This window comes from Rhinoraja longicauda, chromosome 9, assembly GCF_053455715.1.
Source record: "Rhinoraja longicauda isolate Sanriku21f chromosome 9, sRhiLon1.1, whole genome shotgun sequence".
NCBI lineage: Eukaryota > Metazoa > Chordata > Chondrichthyes > Rajiformes > Arhynchobatidae > Rhinoraja > Rhinoraja longicauda.
In genome coordinates this window covers 15388371-15410533 of record NC_135961.1, presented here as the reverse complement: position 1 = coordinate 15410533, position 22163 = coordinate 15388371, and the positions used below count along the sequence as shown (strand labels likewise).

The 22163-nt window shown below is 39.9% G+C and overlaps 1 protein-coding gene across 1 annotated transcript in view; it reads right to left on the bottom strand.

The window, feature by feature from the left end:
• The window catches only part of LOC144596493 (ciliary microtubule inner protein 6-like), a 36322-nt gene extending 14929 nt beyond the window's left edge, over positions 1–21393 (bottom strand). The window contains exons 1-3 of the mRNA XM_078404835.1: positions 21289–21393; positions 10147–10327; positions 9217–9376 (exon numbers count right to left, since the gene is read on the bottom strand). Coding sequence (XP_078260961.1) covers positions 9217–9376; positions 10147–10327; positions 21289–21347 — 400 coding nt within the window. The 5' untranslated portion in view covers positions 21348–21393. The remainder of the gene's footprint in view (positions 1–9216; positions 9377–10146; positions 10328–21288) is intronic.
• Positions 21394–22163: the final 770 nt, after the last annotated feature.

Here is a 22163-nt window from a genome sequence, read left to right as displayed (position 1 = left end):
TTATCCCCTCGTCCTCAAATTCTTTCCCAAGTCCCCAAATATTTTTTTCAAATCTGGGTCTCAATTTTGTTCTAATCACATACTCACCCTACCATTCCGCAACACATCATACAGTTTTCCTGTAAGAAAATTACTGCAGATGCTGGTACAAATCGAAAGTATTTATTTCACAAAATGCTGGAGTAACAAAATGCTGGCAGCATCTCAGGAGAGAAAGAATGGGTGACGTTTCGGGTCGAGACCCTTCTTCAGACAGTTTTCCTGCCTCTCTTGCCAGCTTCCACTATTTTCACCAACTGAAATACTGAGAGTTTTCTGTTGTAATTCAGGACAAAAGTCAAGTTTTGCTTATCATGTTAACAGGAAATTAAAAATTTGGAAGTATGTTCATATCTATAAGGGTTCTTGTATGCATTTCATGGTGGCTATGATTACAAACTGTATATTTCAGAATGAATTATAAGAGACAAGAGGTTGGATGAACTTCAATCCATTCTAACATTTTTGTCTCATCTCTATTTCTCTTCTTGAACATGACCTCTGAATAGTGTAGAATGCAGTCTTATTCTAGAATTGCCAAGTTTTATTAAAAAATATACTAAATGTAGAAAAATTGCTACAATGAAAATGCTGCATGTTATTAAACAGGAAAATCATAGAGAAAGTCTTAAATGTTTAATGCTGAACAGTAGGAGTAATTAATTGATAGATGAGAAAGATATGATTGTGGTGTTCATAATTAAACAAGTGTTACCCAAATTAACATGTGATCCTATCAATAATACATAAACCATTGTATTAACAAACTTAACATGCAAGGTTATATTGCAGATGCATTGTGAACATGTGAACCTCTCGTACAACTTATCATTTGATGCAGAGTAAAAAGAATACTCAGTTATTTTGAGCTCTCTATACCTGTGAGAAAATTTACCTTGTTAAAAGGGTACACTCAAAGCATGAAAAGTGCACCCTTTTAAAATAAAAAAGTTTTTTTGATAAGTGGACTTTGTTGGCATCATTGGTTACATAAGAATGTTCCAGTCAGTTGTCTAGTTTTTGGAACACAAATCTGCAGATGTTGTTTAGCTCTCTTTAGTCTTGGTTCTGCAATATTGATAAGTATGTTTTAAAACGTCTATTTGGAGCCTTTAAGAGAGATGGTTTTCATATTTGAGACCAGATGGTTTTCATATTTGCTGAAAATAAAGGGACCAGTACCGTAATAAAAAATGAATAACAGAGGAATTGGGACCAGATGTGTGTCACAGGTTCCCATATACCTAACTAAACAAACTGATTATACTATCCTTCAAATCCTCCAGCCCCAAAATGTATTGATCCTAGCCCCAAAATATCCTCATTGACAGAGGAAAGTATTTCAGAAATTTGAAGTATTTGTAAGTAGATTTGGACAGTTGACAAAGATGTGGCAGACAAGTGTAGGAGTAAGATTATTATTTTTTTTTACAAGCAATAATAGAAAAAGTTCAAATGTTGAATAATTGTAAATGCAGATTTACAGAGGAATCCGAGCTTGCTGTAAAGTCAGTGAAAGTAGTCATGTTTAGTATTTTGTTATGCAATGACTGCTTGAAGTCTGCGATTCATGGACATCACCAGTTGCTGGGTGTCTTCTCTGGTGATGCTCTGCCAGGCCTGTATTGCAGCCATCTTTAGCTTATGCTTGTTTTGGGGGCTAGTCCCCTTCAGTTTTCTCTTCAGCATATAAAAGGCATGCTCAATTGGGTTCAGATTGGGTGATTAACTTGGCCACTCAGGAATTGACCATTTTTTAGCTTTGAAAAACTCCTTTGTTGTTTTAGCAGTATGTTTGGGATCATTGTCTTGCTGTAGAATGAACCACCGGCCAATGAGTTTTGAGGCATTTGTTTGAACAAGCAGATAGGATGTGTCTATCCACTTCAGAATTCATTATGATACTACCATCAGCAGTTGTATCATCAATGAAGATAAGTGAGCCAGTACCTTCAGCAGCCATACTTGCCCAGGCCATAACACCCCCACCACCATGTTTCACAGATGATGTGGTAAGTTTTGGATCTTGGGCAGTTCCTTCTCTCCTCCATACCTTGCTCTTGCCATAACAGGTATAACAGGTATAACAGAGCTTTATTTGTCGTTCGGTACCGAAGTACCGAACGAAACTACATAGCAGTCATAGAAAAAAAAAAGAACACAAGACACATAACCCCAACACAAACGTCCATCACAGTGACTCCAAACACCCCCTCACTGTGATGGAGGCAACAAAACTTCCCCTCTCTTCCCCACGCCCACGGACAGACAGCTCGTCCCCGACCGACCCGCACAGTCCCCGCACCGGGCGCTGAAACGTCTCGCGGCCGAACCGGGCGATGAAAGGCCCGCGACCAAGCCTTGCGCAGCTAAGTCCCGCAGCCGAGCCGCACCAGCGGTGAAAAGTCCCGCAGCCGAGCTGCACCGGGCGGTGTTAAGTCCCGCAGCCGAGTTGCACCGGGCGGTGTTAAGCCCCGCAGCCGAGCTGCACCGGGTGGTGTTAAGTCCCGCAGCCGAGCTGCACCGGGCGGTGTTAAGCCCACTCTGACATAAGTTAATCTGCATCTCATCTGTCCACAAGACCTTTTTCCAGAACTGTGGTTGCTCTTAAGTACTTCTTGGCAAACTGTAACCTGGCCATCCTATTTTTGCAGTTAACCAGTGGTTTGCATCTTGCAGTGTAGCCTCTGTATTTCTGTTCTGAAGTCTTCTGCAGACAGTAGTCATTGACAAATCCACACCTGACTCCTGAAGAGTGTTTCTAATCTGTCGGACAGGCGTTTGGGGATTTTTTTTAATTATAGAGAGAATGCTTCTGTCATCAGCTGTGGAGGTCTTCCTTGGCTTGCCAGTCCCTTTGCAATTAATATGCTAACCTGTGCTCTCTTTCTTCATAATGATATTTCAAACAGCTAATTTTGGTAAGCCTAAGGTTTGGCTGATGTCTCTAACAGTTCCATTCTTGCATCTCAGTGTCATAATGGCTTCTTTGACTTTCATTGGCACAACTTTGGTCCTCATGTTGATAAACAGCAATAAAAGTTTTCAAAGGTGATGGAAAGACTGGAGGAAAGACTAGGTGCTGAGAGCTCTTATACCTGCATTAAGGAGGCAATTAAACACACCTAAGCAATTACAAACACCTGTGAAGCCATGTGTCCCAAACAATATGGTGCCCTGAAATGGGGGGACTATTTATAAACATAGCTGCAATTTCTACATGGTGAAATCAAAATGTATAAAAATGGCCTTTAATAAAATCTGACAATGTGCACCTTAACCACATGTGATTTTTTCCTATTACAAATCTCAAATTGTGGAGTAGAGGGGCAAATAAATGATGGGTCTTTGTCCCAAACATTATGGAGGGCACTGTAGATGTTGGGATGCCATGTTGAAGCTGTACGAGACACTGGTGAGGCGACACCTGGAGTTGTCTTCAGCTTTGATTACCCTTCACAAAGAGAAATGCTGTTCAGTTGGAGTGCAGAAAAGATTTAAGAGATTGTTGCCAGGACCCAATGGTCTGAATTACAGGTAAAGAATTACAGGCCAGGAGTTATCGTAGAGATAAGAGGCAATGTTATGGAGGGGCATTATGATATAAAATTATCAGGGGCGCACATTGAGTGAATATGCAGTCTTTCTCAGGATTGGGAAAATAGAGGACCAGAGGACATAAGTTTAAGATAAGAGGGGAAAGATTTAATAGCAACCCGAGGGACAACATTTTCGTGCAGAGGATGGTGAATATATCGAACGAGCTGATAAAGGAAGTGGTCGAGGCAGATACAATAACTGCATTTAAAAGCCATTTGGATATGTACATGGATAGGAAAGGTTGAGAGATGGGTCAAACACAAGCAAATGAGACTAATGTACAGTAGATGTGTATCTTGCAATGACACGCCAAGACTAAGGGCCTGGTTTCATGCTGTATTGTTCCATGACTATGTGCATGGGTTTGGACAAACCTAATTGGCACCTGGCAAAGGCTTTGCACTTTCAGATATTTGTTAATTGCATCACTGTTCATCAAACCAGTCGAGGTGAACCCACTTAGATCCAATGACAATATTTTCTCACCCATTCACCATCCACTCGAATTGGTTCCACTTCTCAGTTAATGAGCCACCAATGTATCATCGAGGTGAAACTGATATTCCTCTCACATGTGAATGGTTCAGCTTCAGTGATGAATGTGGCTTCGGTAAGCTTTGACTTCCTGAGGTGCTTTGGGCAACGTGGGGAGATTTGACAAATACTCTGTTCTCCGCATGGCTCTAATGATCCTGACATCATGGACATCCCACCTGCGAACAATGACAATCTATAGGGTGTCACTGCCTGGACCTGGGATGCATCCACTTGGTCTTGTACTTGATGGCCTGTCTGACAAGAGTTGGTCCTGGTAAGCTTAATCCTGGCACAAAAGGAGTATAGGAGCACCCATTGCTGTTCATCTTTCCGAGCCCATCACATCCCTGTAGCACTCCTAGTCCCTCTCAACTCAAGCATTGAAATCTACAAATACTCTGTGCTTGTCGCTTGCAGGAGTAGACTTTTCAAGGGAGTCAAGGTTCTCATAGAATGTCTCCTACTCATCATCACAGCTGGTCAGAGTGGGATCATAGGTGCTGGTAGCATGTTGCTCTTATCTAAAGCTGGGAAGATTATTGTAGAGGCCATACTGAACAGCCTGATTAGCTCAAACCAAGAAGCATTACTGCCAGATGCTCCATGTAGCTGTAGATTCAACATGGCCTGCTCAGTGAGGCAGGTCCAGAAGAAATGCAGTGAGTAACACCTGAACCTCCATGCCCTTTTCATCAATCTGATCAAGGCCTTCAACACAGTCAACAGGGAAGCACCATCTCAAAATATTCATCCATATCTTTCGCCTCTTGCCTGAAGACATGGGTCTCGTCCCCTCAAGTGATGACACATTATCACCATTTGATATTTTCAGTGGTGTTAAGCAGGGCTGTGTTCTTGCTCTAGTTTGGTTCAATACGTTTTCATGCACGCCCTGAACAATGCCCTGCATGACCTAGAAAGGAGCGTGTATTTAAGGTACAAAGTGGTTGGTTCACTCTTTAACGTCCAGAGACTAAAGGCAAGGACCAAGACGTTTGAGAGTCTGATCCAAGAGGCATTGTTTACTGACTGCAGCCTTATGGCACATTCAAAATTTGACCTTCAAACCATCATTGACAGGTTTGCCAAAGCCTCACGAGTCTTTGACCTTGGAATTAGTCTTATCAAGGCAGAGGTCTTACACCAACTAAGGATACTATGATGTATCCTATCAGCATATGTATTAATGGCACTGATCTGAAGACAGTCGATCACTTCAAGTATCTGGGAAGCATCGTCTCTTCTGATGGCTCTCTCGACATGAAAAGTGGCACAAATCAGCAAGCCCAGTCAGTCGCTCGATTGCCTGCATTCTCGTGATGCACTGCGAGATGCACCACTTGTGAAGTTGTCAACCAAGATCAAACTGTACAAAAAAGATGTACCCACATGCTTTTTATATGGCTGTGAAACTTGGATGCTTTACAAGAAACAAACGACTCGAGTAGTTCCACTCAAAATATCTGTGGTTACTCATGGGCATTAAATGGCAGGACAGGGCGACAAACTTGTAGGTTCTGATGAGGGGTGGGTTTGTCAGCATCAAGGCTATGGGCGGCACGGTAGCGCAGCGGTAGAGTTGCTGCTTTACAGCGAATGCAGCGCCGGAGACTCAGGTTCGATCCTGACTACGGGTGCTGCACTGTAAGGAGTTTGTACGTTCTCCCCGTGACCTGCGTGGGTTTTCTCCGAGATCTTCGGTTTCCTCCCACACTCCAAAGACGTACAGGTATGTAGGTTAATTGGCTGGGTAAATGTAAAAATTGTCCCTAGTGGGTGTAGGATAGTGTTAATGTACGGGGATCGCTGGGCGGCACGGACTTGGAGGGCCGAAAAGGCCTGTTTCCGGCTGTATATATATGATATGATATGACCCTGAGGGCACAGTTGCACTGGACAGGCCACAGATCCCATATATTATACCTGATCTGTTACAGTTATTGCACAGGGCCATTGGAACCAGGGGTCGCCAAAAATAAATAAAAAAATGATTGTATCAGACAGCCTCAAACACAGTGGCATTCCTGCAAGAAAGTTACCGTCTTGTGCCTCTTTATTTCAAAACAGACCAAATTATTTTCTTTAATCTTACAAAGAAAAAAGAACAGAGTGGTACAACACAGGAACAGACTCTTCAGCCCCTGACATGTTTGCTAATCACAATGCCAATCTAAACTAATCCCATCTATCTGCACCTGGTCTATATCCCTATATCAACTGCTTGTTCACATGTCTCTTAAATGTCGCTGTTGCATCTGCTTCCAACACCTCCCCTGGCAGCATGTTACAGGCACCTCTCACTCACTGTATGAAAGTATAACTTACCTTACAACTCTCCTTTAAAATTTTCTTCCTCTCACATTTAAGCGATGGCCTCTGGTATTTGACATTTTCATCTTGGCTAAAGAACTAGGACAATCATTCTAGCCTTTTAAAAATATTTTATAAACTTCTATCAGGTTGCTCCTCTGGCCCAAGTAGTAGTGCCACTAATTGTGGGGTGAAAAGGGATGAATGACTGGAGAAAGCTCTGGAACAGAGCACACATTTAAAGCTAACAATGAGAGAGAGACTAAATGTGGGTACTGATCACAAATGGGTTAATGGAAGTCGTAGGGAGTCTTCTGGTAGAAAGGTGATTTTCTCTCATCAGAATATTGGGAAACCTCTCACTAGTTGTTGTGATAGTGCAAGGATTGAGCGTGGCAAAGAAAAAATATGATGTTATTATTACACTAAATAGAAGCTAACCACATGTCTGCTGATAATATCTTGCCTCATGTCTTCTCTCATTCACTTAAGATGCTGCTTATTTGATCTAACAAACCATTTTATTAAACAAAAGTACTTCGAGGCAAGTAGAATTCCCACTGTGTGTTTACTCCCACTCAGATTCTGCCCAGTTCTCGACTGAAACATTTATATTATCATACAAAGAGCTCTCAAGAGAGAACACACCCAATATTACACAAGCCACATATGTTACAAAGAGTAGCAGACAAATGAGAAAGAGAAACAGAACAAGTAGTGGGTAACTCCCATAGTGCTGCTACAATATTACAGATGTTTAAGCTATGATCAGATAAGTAAAATTTTATTCAAAAAAGCACTGCCTCTCTACGCAAATAAATTGTGTACAGGAGAGTTAAGGGCCTGTCCCACTTAGGCGATTTTTTTAGGCGACTGTTATAGTTGTAGCAGGTCACCGAAAAACCGGTGACTGGACCCCCCCCTACGACAACGTCTACAACAACCTACCACCTAGTCGACGTCAAGCTACGGCAAGCTACCGACAACCGGCGACCCAATCGTCGCGACTTAGGACGTCCACCTACGACCACGTAGACAACAACCTACGACAACTGAAGTCAACCTACGTCTACCCGCGACAAACTTCCACCCTGTCGGCGACAACTGAAGACAATTCACGTCATTTTGGCCTCCAGTTTTGACGCTGGTACCTGTCGCCAATTGACGTAGGCAGTCACAAATGGAATTCACCGAAGTCAGCACCGGCGACAAACTACGTCACCTGGCGAGAACCTACGACAGCACCTACATCAGGAGACGTCAAGCGAATCATGCTAATTGATCATTGGGGTCAAACCAACAGTCGCCAAAATTTTTTAAACATTTCAAAATCCCGTGGCGACCAGAAAAACGTTACGACTCTTTGGAGACTACTCACGACCGTACAGGTGATACCCCAGCGACCGTGTGGTGACAGCCTAGTCGCCTGTAGTCGCCTAAAAAGGAAGAAAAAAAATCGCCCAAGTGGAACAGGGACTTTATGTTCCACAAGAGGATCTCACAGCTGTGAACATGTTCTAGCCAATGACAGTATGAATCATTCTCATTCCAGCCATGGGTGAATCTTTGCTTTCACTGTTCAAAAATGCACATTGGATTTAGGATATCAACAACGCCTGAATTGTGTGGAAATGCCAGCAGTTCAGTGAGCAAGCATCAGAATTTCCCCTTGTAAGTGCCAAAAGAATTGGGATTTTTGTGCATGCATGTACGATCCCTGCAGCAGTAGTGTGACAATCTGTAAGACAAGTACTGGGAAACCCATTGAATATCACGTACAATGTTAGACTTTGTTAAATCTGGCATTGAGTTCTACTCCATTCATTTCAGTAGAGGAGAATAGCTGTTGTTTTAATGTTTTCATCATGTTTTCAAATACTTTAAGCATTTTAATGACATTGCATAACTTTTAAAGTTTTGAAGGGCTTGATGAATTGATAGTTTTAGAATGTTTTTGAATGTCTGAAATCTTAAAAAATATTCAGTCTTGACGGCTTTGACTACTGTCGAACTCTGAGGGTTAGATTAATCTGCTGCCAATGCTTTTCAGTTGTGTCTGGGACTTGTTTTACTTACCCATAAAGGAAGATTTGAATGCTACTGGAGAGTCAGTCTTCATCTAGCACAATCTGACCCAGTGATAACAATCTATGCATGAACTTCATTTGGAAATCAAATAATACATCCAGGTGGCTCGCCTTTTGTACCACAAAAATCAAGTCAATGATCTCAGCCAATATCACAGGCAAGGACAATCTTCATGCCCAATGCTCCAGAATTTCAATCAGCGTTTCTATTTCCAACAAGTTTCATTTCAAACTTGGCAAGTAAAATGCTAATTATTTTGGGTGAATTTTACCCTAGCTTTCCAATATAACTTTACTTAGTAGGAACTTTGTTCAGATTGCCCAACTTCATCATATATATAAAATTGCTATATAGCAGACAGAGGAAACATCACATTAGTCTGGCTGGATTAAAATCCAGACCTAAAGAGATGAAAGCAAATCATGTTAATTGATTACACGTGCCTCCAGCTTTCACTGTTTAGAGCGTAATGGAGGTCACCATTTAATAACTCCGTTTTAAAGTAATATTGCATTCCCTTGCAATATTTTCCATGCAACTTATAACGTCAATTAGCAGAGATAATTAATTTCCTACAGTCCGTCTGGAAGATAATTATATTGAATGGTTAGCATATTTTTTCCCTCCAAAACACCTGCTTACCTATGCCTGAACAAGGATATTTGTTTGGATTACATCCATGTCTGGTTTGTGGATCTGGCTTGCAGACAAAGTTCTGGAAGTCATGTCTTTGAGTGGTTTCCAAGCTGTAACTTGGGATATGCCGCATTAGGATGGGAGTTTCATGCTTCATCCACTGAAACTTTAACAAAATCAAATCATCAAAGTAACATTCACCTTTATCCTTCTTACTTAGAACATCTAGAATGTGATAAACATATTCTTGTTTATTTTATACAATTTTCCTGTATTCCATCTGTTGATTTGCTTGTACAAGAATGATAAGCGATATCCGATTTGCAAAGCACATGCACTGTGATCTAATAACCACCTGGTTGCATGCCATTTCAACCCATTTCAGCCTGTCCATCCTTGATCTTTTTCTCAGCTTGGGTGAGACCTAACTCAAACTAGATATAACCCAGGTATGAACATTCGAGTTTTCCCGATTTCAGATAATCCTTTCCCCAGAGCACTTGTGATCCACATCTGGTCCTTCCAATTAACCTCTCTCCACCACTGCAACCAGGAGCTATTATAGCAGAGTGCAGGAACTATGCTAATTGGATATCACAAATCATTTATCAGATTCCTGCACCAATAGCCTATGTGATCCTCCTTATCACCGTTCCCTCCACCACCTGGCTCCATCTCAATTTTTTTTGTCTCTGCCTCCATCTATCGTACACCCGCCTTTGCCTCCCAATTCCACCCCTCCCCCTCCCATATCTGCCTCAGTCTACCTATTAGCTATTGCCTCCTGTCTCACACTGGTCCTCCTCTTTATATTGGCCATCTTTCCACTCTACTCTCAATCCTGATATAGGGTTTTGCCCAGAAACATTGACAAGTCTTCAAATCCTGCTAACCAGATATTATACCAGATTTAGATATCATCTACATATCACTTACCTGATTTGACATTGTAGCTTCAGTTTCCATATATGCAAAAGGCTCATTTATAAATCTTGAATTGGTTCTGATATATCTTACATAATGTGGCTGAGGTTTATGACGAATTGGTGATCTTGGGTGTTGAGAGGGGCACTTGGTGCTGTCCTGGACTCTGCCGAATATTCCTGAAGAGTTTGCACTGAAACCGTAGAGAACAAACAGTTAATTAATTAGGTATTCAGACAAGTTGAACAGCAATATTAAATAATAAACATGGTTGTGGCTATTTTATTTTATTTTCCCTGTTCTGGAAGTAATTCATCATCTGATCCCATGTAATATGTGCAGTCTTTGACAGAGGTGGGCAAGCACCTTGTTGCTAGGCACTTGTGTGTCTGTAATATGTCAATGCTGAAGGAGGAGAGCACACTTGAAGATCAGCAACCTTTTATGATGGGGATGGACAGCAGGATGCAAGTCTTACAAATGTGGAGGAGGAAGTAGAAAGATGCAAGAAAAGACAAAGGTCAGGATAGTGATGGAGCACAGAATACAATTGGTCCGTTCGACAAATGATAGAGGCAACCCAATGAATTATTCTCAGAATTGGCATATTTAGGACATTACAGAAGTGCTTAGCAACAAGAATTGAGCCTATTTCCTTTGCTGGAGACTACATAATGAAGGAAATCAGATAAATTATTTATAAGATAGGAAATTAAATCCACATGAATAATTATGCTCATTTGCTACAGAAGAGCTTCTAATTTTGAACTGCTACTTCAAGTACTAATTCAGGGCAATATCGGCTTTGATTTGTGAATGACCACAAGAATTGGACATCTCCAATAGATAATGGGACACCATAGCTCAGCAGTAGAAGGGGGAACCTGTGGCAAGAATCAAATAATCACTCCCTTCCTTCCCTACCCATTTTTAAAAAAAGGCAGCCTTTTTCTGTAACAACAGAGGTTGGAACCTTTGCCGACAGACTCAGTAGCCATTGCTCAGGTAAAGGCAGCCCTTTGAGTTATATAGAAATGGACCATCTTCCTCTTGTTAAGACTGAATCTGCAGAGACCTTCGAACTATCTTTAATCGGACTTAACCTTGCACTAAATGTTATTCCTTTTATCCCGTATCTGTACACTGTGAACAGCTTGTTGCTAGGCACTTGTGTGTCTGTAATATGTCAATGCTGAAGGAGGAGAGCACACTTGAAGATCAGCAACCTTTTATTGTACTTTTTTTCTTTTCTTTTCGCTGACTGGATGGCATGCAATAAAAATCTTTTCACTGCACGTGACAATAATAAACTAAGCCAAAAGTATTTAAGGTCCACCCGAGTGGTTCATTATATAATTTGCACTGAAATGTTGAGTAGCAATGCCAAAAGGACAGTGTATAACAAATATAGACACTGCAGGACACAAAACAGCCTTTTTGCTTGTGTATTATACGGACAGGAGAACAAGACGACATTCTCAACTGCCTGCCACATCTGATGCGATTCCCTTTCCCATCACCATTACATATCTATTGGTTCTTTATAATCACTCTTTATTTATTCAATTTCTATCCCAATTTGCCTTTCACCACCATTCTTTATTTTTTCATCTTTCTTACCTCAATTTTTGCTTTTACTTTTGATCATGAGGATTGGTCATAAAGATGAAGCCAGAAATAAGCAACATAATCTTGTCACTGATACAATCAAGATTTTGCCTTTGCCTTGATGGAATATTATGAGGATGGGATGCATATTAGGGTGGGAAATAGTGACAAAAAGATGGCAAGTAGTAGAAGTAATTTGGAAGCAGTTTTTTTTCTTAATTGGTTAGGTTGAAGGAAATTGTAGGAAATTTCCAGCATGACTCAGATTGAGCTTATTGAAGGAGATAACTAAGAAAATTGACGAAGGTAGCAATGTAGACAGTTTACATGGACTTCAGCAAGGCTTTTGACAAGGTCCTGCCTGGTAAAAATAAAGTACAAGGAATGTGAGGTGCATCAGCAAGTTAGTATTCAAACCTGACTTAGTGAAAGGAGACAGTGGACAGTCATAGTTGTGTGCTTTTTGACTGAAAGTGGGGGTACCATAGGGATCAGAGAAGTTGTGAGTTGTGAGTGGTGATGCCACATTTGTAGTACTGTGTTCAGTTTTGGTCATCCTGCTATAAGGAGGATGTGGAGGGTCTGGGTGCAGAGAACATTTAAGGATGTTGCCAGGACTCCAGGGCAAGAGCTCCAGGGAGAGATTGAGCAGGCAATGACTTATTTCTTGGATTGCAAGAGGCTAAGGGATAATCTTATAGAAGAGTACAAAATCATGAGGCAAGTTGATAGGGTGAATCCACAATGTCTTTTTCCCAGGATAGAGAAATCAAGAACCAAAAGGCACAGATTTAAGGTGAGAGGGGAAAGATGAAGATCCAGAGGGCAGCTGTTTCCATACAAAGGGAGAGGATGCAAAGGTGGGATAATGGAACAAGTGTGAATGGGCGACCGAATGGTTGGCATGTTCTCTGTGGACAGGAGGGCCTTTTCCATGCTGTATCTTTAAATTAAAAATTAGGTTTTACTGAGCCTATTTCTCCCGAAACTGTGCTACTTAAGTGCGAATATGCAAACAGCATTCAGTGCTACCACTACAACAGGTGATCTCCTCGCAACTTCAAATAAAATTTCATGTGAGCCTTGACTGCTTTGCCTCTGGAAGTCTTCATCACATGGACTGACTGAGGTGCTGACCTCAAGACCATGCCAGACTGTTGATGCTGATGTCTGCCACATTTCACCACACTCCCTCTGACATTAGAGGTCACCCATTCTGAATGAAGAGGACATTATCTACTTTCCCTTCAGGTCACGTGGGCAGAGAGGCCACAGCCACTGATGTAATGTAATGCAATGTAATTTCGTTCGGTACCTCGGTACCGAATGACAAATAAAGCTCTGTATTCCTGTATTCCTGTATCAGCACTGCAGGCTTCCCAAAGCTGCTGACACCAAGAGATTGGGTTCAAGTCCTGATCGCTTGCTGCCAGGAAGTGTGTTACTTGCATTATGTCCCTTTAAGGTGCTGGCAACAAATATTTTGCCTGTTGTGTTATGTACTGTGATTCGAGAACACCCAACACATCAACATTGTGAACAATAAGGAAAAGCCGACAGTGCTGTTCTTTGAAACTGAGAATTGAAGTCCTCAAACTCCATGTAACTTCCACAGCTTTAGAGTAACTTGCACAGTTCTTCCAATCTCAAAAAATTGTTGCCAGTGTTTCACTCACATTCCCCCCAATCAACATAATTAAAAATAATGAACTGGATTGTCATCATATTGTTATTCGCACGATTCTGCAAAGCATTCAAACTTAACTGAACAAAACAAAACTCCAAATTACTATTGTAATGTCCCTGAAAGGCATTATAATCTGATAAGTAACAACATGTGATTTTTTAAATTACTGCTAACAGCTATTCAACCAACATGGAGGTTATGTACAAATTCTTCATCAGGAAGAATAAGTCTTAAAACGTGGTGATGGATTTCCACTCCAACTAGGTACCCAGCAGTCTAAAGAAAACTGACTCCTTTTATTTCAAAACATCAATATAAAAATTATAAAGCAAACAGAGGCCATATTGCAGAGGCTGCCAGGGTAAGCACTTTCCGTCTCAAAACAACAAAACAATTATTGCTTGATGTTAACATTTCATATTTCAATACATACCAGCTCTATAAAGTACCATTGGTAATCTTTGGCTGCATTATTTAAATCAATCCTGACTTGGCTGTGTTTGAATTGTTCTGCCTGCTGGCACAGCTGGAGGACATACCAAGCTCCAGGCCATTAGGTTTCAGATACATTAAGGACACGATCATCTTTGCTCTCAAAATATGTAAAAGAATTATTTATAAATTTATAAACTGTCCAGTCAAATCTGCACATTAGATAAATTTCAACATCACATGCCAGGTGTACATGCATGTGTTAAAGCCAAAGGTTGTTCCCCCAAGGGAGCTTGCATTAATGTACGCTGCAATCAAGGAAGAACCAAATTCCAGGACATAAAAATGCCACTTTAATTCAATTCTCCAAAAAGTGTTTCCTTCCAGAGCTGAAATAAAGTTACAAGCCCTAAACAAGGAGAAACTAAGATATCTGGAGAGGAATTAAACCACTGGAAACAGTATCTATATTACAGAAAACAATAGCGAAACATCCATCAACGTTAACAGAGTTTGAAAAGGTAGTTGAGCATAATCTTCACACCAGAGTTAATGAGTGGAAGACAGGAAAAGTAATGACAGAACCGTTATAACCTGAAAAATAAGACAGCCAAGGCAAGTGCTAAAGGTATGTTGTGGGAAAGTGAAATTGTTAGGAGTCTTGACACTTTCTCTCTTGATTCTCAGTCCATTAAATTGCCAATGATTGAATATTGCTCTCTGGCCACATACCCGGCGATACTAGGTACTGCTCCTTTCAAACCTATCATAAACACCTTTCTTCTAAAGACCACTCTTGATCACATTATCCTTCAAACTAATGCATTGACCTGGTATCATTGAGCCAGGGGATTGTCGAAAATCTGATGTCCACCATATTTTTTGCTCTGGATTTTAAAACTTTTCTGAATATTGCTGATACAAGCATTTAAAAAAGCTATTCAATTTGATTCAAATAATGTTAAGTAAAACCATTTAAAAACACTAAATAATTAAAGCCACTCAAAAACTCACTAAAGTAAAATAAGTAATCTCTAAACTTACCCGTACTTAACTTCATCCAGAGTCAGCAACTATTGGCAAATGAACTACCCCATAGTGTAAACCCAACGGGTCAGATGCAAAGTGGCATCCGAGCTCAAGTTGATCCAAAAGATCAGTATTTGGCTGAGCTTGTAAGGAAGTGAAAGATCTTCTGAAGCACAGCCATTGGTTTGCCATGGATCTGCCATCCAACCAGCTGCTTGATTCCATCATTTAGTGGGAAAAGTAAACTTTGCTTCATGTCGCAAATTACTTTCCTTCACCACCAACTCAGTTCCTTGGCAACTGCCCAGAGGTAAACATTATTGGTATTATATTTGAACTGGAGATCACCATTTGATCAGATATGCATGCTACGGTTACCTTCTTCAGCTTTCTGGCTGACATTTCTAAAATTCTTATTATTTTCCTTTCACTCCATGGGCATCATTTGTCCCTACCTTTATAATCTGATCCACTCAAACAACCCTCAGAAAGATCTATATCACTCCAAAACTACCTCTTGCTTATTCTTGCATTCAAAAGATCTATCATGTATCATGTTTCAGCTGCCAGGGACCAAATCTTCCTAAACTTTCTTGCCTCAATTTCCTCCCTTAAGATAATCCTTCAAAAATTTATACTTTGACCAAACCTGGGGCCTTCTGCCGAGCTATCTCTTCTCTTGGCATTACATTTCACGGGAACTGATTTCTGTGAAAAACATTCTGATGGTTTATTACTATCAGTAATAATGGTGCAATGTCAATACAAGTTGTCATTGCAAGCCAGATCTTTAATCCAAAATGTTTGAGAAGATTACTGACATTTACATGGCGACTTTAAACATAGGTTCTGGTTAGCATCACTCTGTTCATTTCCTTGCCAACAAACATAATGATGGAATCTGTTATGTATATATTTGGCCATACTAATGCTGATGCGATTTTATTTCATAATTAAATATGCATTATTATAGTCAATAACCTTGAAGATAATGTGATACAGTTTGACATCCACTTCTCTTTGGACAATCTGAAATTTATGAACTCAGCATGATTCACTGCAATACAACTCAAAAGCTCCAAGTACAAATGTACAGAGACTGAAGCACCTATGTTGACAAATAATCTTTAGCAACATTCCATGAATTTATAATTGAGCACATAGGAACTAACACGTCCTCTGGCCAATGTAATTTTGGAAAGGTTATTTGCCAATTATAAATTTTAGAGGATTGAGGTATTGCAGATCAACATATGATTAAGGTATCACCAGGCGGGGTTGCAAACTGTGAATTCTGGATCATTGAGAGAATTTCCTTAACACAACAGTTAATTCCACAGCATGATGTACGAGGACTGAAACACTACCAAGTGTTACCAAATACCACGTGGAGAACCCGTGCTGGACCATTAAAAGGCTATTTTGAAGCATGTCAGGACTGCAATGGAACAGCGAATATGCACAATCACCCAATCAGGATTGAGAAATGGCCAAAAAAAAGATTGTTGCTTCTCAATCCAGTGATATCTCTCTAATTGTAAACTGTTACGTGCAAGGATTCCACAGATGGGCCATGAAAAGGGAAAGAGAAGTACAACACTAAAAGAAAGTCATATTACACAAGGGAAATGATGAGACTGGAAATCAAGTAGCTGAAAGGATAGGGAAAGGGAAATGATAAACTGATGTAGTGACCATGACTTGCCACATTTAACATTAATGTTTAGGTACAAATGGGTGCCATTGGAAATGACACAGTTGGAATATATCCCAGTTTGACAGCTATCACCATTACAACTTCTGGCCAGCATCACAAATACACCTTTCAATTGTTTCATACAATTGCACACAAAATAAGATGACTTTCCTGGAAAAACTACATCTTTCAATACCCATGACAGTCCTATTATATTAAAGAGGTGTCATTTTAGACAGAGTAATTAAATGGAAAATCCCCATTTCATGGGAAGGCCATTAGGGCTAAAGCACCTTGTTGAAGGGTCTCGACCCAAAATGTCACCCATTCCCTCTCTCCTCGATGCTGCCTGATCTGCTGAGTTACTCCAGCATTTTGTGATACCTTGTGATACTTTGTTGTAAGATCATCTTTTCTGTTCCATTGATTTGTGTGCTCCCTTCTTTCATTTTTCTTCTCAGTCATACAGCGTGGAAACAAGCCCTTCGGCCCAACTTGCCTACACTGGCCAACATGTCCCAGCTACACTAGTCCCACCTGCCTGCATTTGGCCCATATCCCTCTAAACCTGTCTTCTCCATCCATGTACCTGTCTAATTGTTTCTTAAACATTGTGATAGTTCCTGCCTCAACTACCTCCTCTTACAGCTCACTCCATACACCCACCAGCCCTCCATGTGTAGAATTATTACCTTGGCTAACAAAGTTGTGTGCCAAATTTAATATTCCCAATACCATTGAACTCCGAATCAAAAAAAGTGGCACCTCAGATATTTTCACTTTAAATTCCAAAATATAGGATTAATTGGGCTTCTTCTCTTATAATTAGAGTCATAGAGTTGTACAAGACGGAAACAGACCTTTGGTCCACCGTGTCCATGCCAACCAAGTTGGCATATTGGGCAAGTCCCTTGCCTGCATTTGGCCCATAGCCTCCTAAAACCTTTCTATCCATACATTTGTCCAAATGTATTTTAAAAGTTGTACCTGTATCCACTTCTATAGCTTCTTCTGGCAGCTCATTCCAGATACAGACTAAACTCTAACTGAAAAGCATTGCCCCCAAGGGCCTTTCAAATTCCTCCCCTCAAGCCTATGCCCTCCAGCTCCAGCATCCTCTACCCTGGGTAAAAGACTGAGCTTTCACTCTACCCATGCCCCTCAGTCCTTTGATTTCTCTTCCTTGTAGGGTGTTGGAGTATTTAAGGCACTGGGAGATAGATAAGCAAGTGCAATTATTTGAATTCATTTTATTTAACTGTCATTCATTTTCAGAACTTCATTCTCTTTCCATGACAAAATGTTATTAAGGTCTTTGATTATTATGGAAAGCAGCCAACATAATCAAAGATCTTTCCCCACTCCCATCAGACAGAAGATGCAGAAACTTGAAAATGCACTCCACCAGACTAAGGAACAGCTTATTCCCTGTTATCAGGCTTCTAAACGTTTCCTCCATAAGATAGGGTACAGACCGATTCATTTATACCTCATTGCAAAGACTGGACTGCATCTCTGGAATAGTGGCACTACAATGCTAAGAAGTATATTCTGCACTCTGTATCTTTATCTAACACTATTGTACTCGAGTTTGGCTGGATTGTATTTATGTAAATGTTTATCCGATTAGATTGGATAGCAGACAAAACAAATCGTTCCTCTTTACCATTATTGCATGTGACAATAATGGTTCAATCGTACTTTTTATTGTCGCATGAACCGAGGTACATTAAAATAATAAACCTAAACTAACCTTAAACTTAAATTTTGTGAAGTAACAGGAGACTGTGCAGTCCAGCTAATAGCTCAACAGGTCACCACAAGAATGCTGCTTTCATGGGTGTGTCCATTTTGAAACCAGAGACAATAGACTCTGATGCTGAAATCTAGAGCAACAAATTATGGACTGGAGAAACTCAGCAGATTGAGCAGCATCGACCCTCTGAGTTACTCCAGCAGATTGTCTATTTTGAAGACAGTTGATTTTTCTGGGTTTCCACAATTCAAAGATCGAGAAAATGGTAACACATGCTCAAAAGATGTCAATATCACCACTGGCACTTTTCCCTTCAAATCACACACCGTCCTTACTTGGAGCTGGATCACCAATCCTTTTTTATGGCTAAACTTTGAAACACTCTGTTTAACAGTACTGTGGAGTACTTTGACCCGAGGTTCAGCAGTAAATCAAAAAGGTGCTCACCACCACCTTGCCGAAGGCAATTTGAAATGGGAAAAAATGCTAGCTGAAGGCATGATACTCAGGTCCTGAAATTTAATACAAAATACCCCACTAAATATCTAGGACTATCCACCTCAGAATTTGAATCCTGCATATTCCAACTCATGAGTCCAGTTGGCTGCCACAAGTTCACCTATTCCATTGAAATAACCAAGGAATGTGAAACACATTGCTAGCATCTTGTTAAATCTCCATCAATATGTGCAAAGTTACATAATTTACATTCAAAAGTTCCACCCTCTGGACACCTACAGACTGACCTTTTACCCAAATATTTGTAAGGATAATTTTGTCACTTGATAAATGATTGAATGTTGAATTCATACAGCTTTGCAATGATTTTCAATGTGCCAATGGATATTGGAATAGGCACCTGAAATTTATATTATTTATTGCTTTTAGATATATTATATTATATTTTAATGAAAAATATGAGGGGATGAAATTCTAAGAGTCAAGTAAAAATGATGAGTTTTTAGCCTGAAAATCTATTAAATATACATAGCAGTATTATAGTCAGTCTTTCTTAACTGACTTCTTTGTAACCACTTATAGTTCTACATCCAATTTATAAAATTCGATAAACTGCAAAGGCATAATTTTCATAATTTGTCTTTACCCCTTTAATACGTCCGAATAGACTATAGCAATGAATAACAAGTTATACAAAATTTACACAGCATTCAGTAAACATGGAGGCATTTGACCTGCTGCAAATATATTATTTTGCACTGAAGAGCATATATAAAAATAACCTTAACAAAAAGTGGGACTTGACAGACAGGCCTACTTTTGTGAGCAAAAGTTTTGTGAGTTACCTAATCGTTTATTTTTAAATGCTGGTTATTTTAAGATAAAAGAAATTGCAACAGAAATAAGGCATCCAAGAGGAATCCACCTATCCCAAGTGGCTTCCATCTTTTCAAGTGTGTCTATGCATTCTGTTTTAGTCACTATTCACTTATATCCAAGTTGCAGAAAAGTTTTAGTCAATGTTAATTGAAAGATGAGATGACAGATCTTTCATAAAAGAGACAAATTTTCATTTTTAATCATTCAATCTGGTGATCATTGACAATAGCCAATCTTCTGTCCACAGGCAGATAGTTATTTGGCATAATCAATGCCATGCCCATCACAAAACAGCAAATGCTTACAAAAGATAGACACAAAATACTGGAGTAACTCAGTGGGACAGGCAGCATCTCTGGAGAGAAGGAATGGGTGATGTTTCGGGTCGAGACCCTTCAAACAAAAGATGGCCTACAGTACTTTGAGCTTATATGAAAGGACTTCCAATTGAATATTGATTGTAATAAATCAATGGAACTAGGAAAAATATGATTCTATGTGTGTTTAAAAAGCCCAATGCAAAATCTTAAATACACTTTAGAGACATAACACCAATCAGCAAAGAAACAGATCCTTTGGCCCAACTCAATGCTAACTAGGATGCCAGCCAGTTAGTCACATTTGCCTGTGTTTGGCCTATATCTCTCCAAATCTTTCCTAACCTGTCCCAAGTATTATAATTATACTTGGTTACAAAGAAGTCAGTTAAGAGAGACTGACTATAATACTGCTATGTATATTTAATAGATTTATAATTATACTTTCTATGGCAGCTAATTCCCTATATCCACTACCCTCTGTACAAAAAGCCTTTCACTCTCACCTTAAAATGGGTGGTTCTTTGTGTTCCAACACAAAAAAAGAAGTCACAGAACACATCTTGAATTGTAAAATTCAATAATTCTCTTGGATTAGATAGTGAAGTTTATAGAAGTTATAAAGGACAAATTTGATTCTAAGAGTAAAAGATTTTTTTTTCATGGTTTATTCATTCATTTCTTGGAGGGGGTGGGGGAAATCTGGGGATTACTTAAAGGCTATGCCCATCCTTGTTTGTCCTTACATTGAGAATCCTGCCAAACTATTTCCAAGACAACCACATTAGTGGGCAAAGTCAGACTGGCAGATTACATCTCCAAAAAACATTAGTGAACTTTTACACAATAAAAGTTTCATGACCATCTTTACCAATCCAAGTTATTATATTATTATAATAAATTAACACAACTTAAATAAATATAAATCACACAGCAGTCAGTGAGATTTGACCGCTTTTACCCGGATCATTACTGTAGTCTTAATTACCAGGTTGGCGATTCATCTTCTGCTCCGCCTCATTAATGAAGTTAAGCAAAAGTATTTTCTTAAAATCAGTTTATGCATTAAGCAATTTCAATAGTAAATGAAGGCGCGATTTGGAAACAACGTGGTTACTTTTGCCCTGTCGCGTGCAGAATCACCTTGTAAGGCTACATTTTATTTTGCTGGTGAATTTACTGCCCTTTCCTGGTTTAGCTCTGGAACTATGCCAGTGAATTAAAGTGCAGAGAACACCCATTCCTCTTCACTTTGCTTATTGATGGGACCCTCTTTGTTCATCACACTTACTTCAGCCGGCTGGAGACCGTTCGCTCTCTGCAAACCAATTCCTGTGGAACCTGATACATTTTGGTGGCGCGGCGCGGCGCGGCGAGGGCTCGGTGGAAAAGGTGATAACAGCCGCACTCAACTCTGCCGGAAGTTTGCTCAACAGCACAACACTGTTTGATAAAAGTGCACCTGGCGAACTTCGTGTTGCTCGTCAGTTGCTAAGCTACTTGACGGCGTCTGCAGCCCGGCAACCACGGGCACCACGCGTTGCACCAGGTGTGATCACTTGAGAGATTCTGCTTTTAATCAACATGTCAGGCTGTATGTATTTTGTAGATACCCAAAGTGACACCATTCTGATTTATATTGCTCTTTTTCGGTACTTTGTGTTTATATTCCTATTTTGTTCTTCACATGGATGTATTTTGAAGGAGTACTTTAAAAAAAATATATATAGCCAACACCTGTAGATCTGGTTCTGTTTAAGCCTTACCATTTTGATGGTGGGTGACACAGAATATATTTCAGCTTTGGCTGTGGTAATGACAGCAATTCGCACACATGAAGTGGGTTGGAACACCCCCCCAACATCCCTACCAGGGAATTCTAACAGAATTTAAAATTATACAACATGGCAGGTGAACGTGGGATCTCACAAATTAGACATTCAATCCAATCTTTGGATTGCCAGTGGAAACCATGATCTGCTATTTTTCTGTTCTAGTTTTCACATGAGAGGAAAAAAATTATCCTCAGTGTTTCATTTACAGACCCGGAGAATCAAATGACACTTGTTATTCTGATCTGGAAGTAACCAATTTCTGCTTATTTTAAATTTAACTTTCCTTTGTTTAAAATTGTGTAAAAGATTATATTTATATTTTTCAGATTGA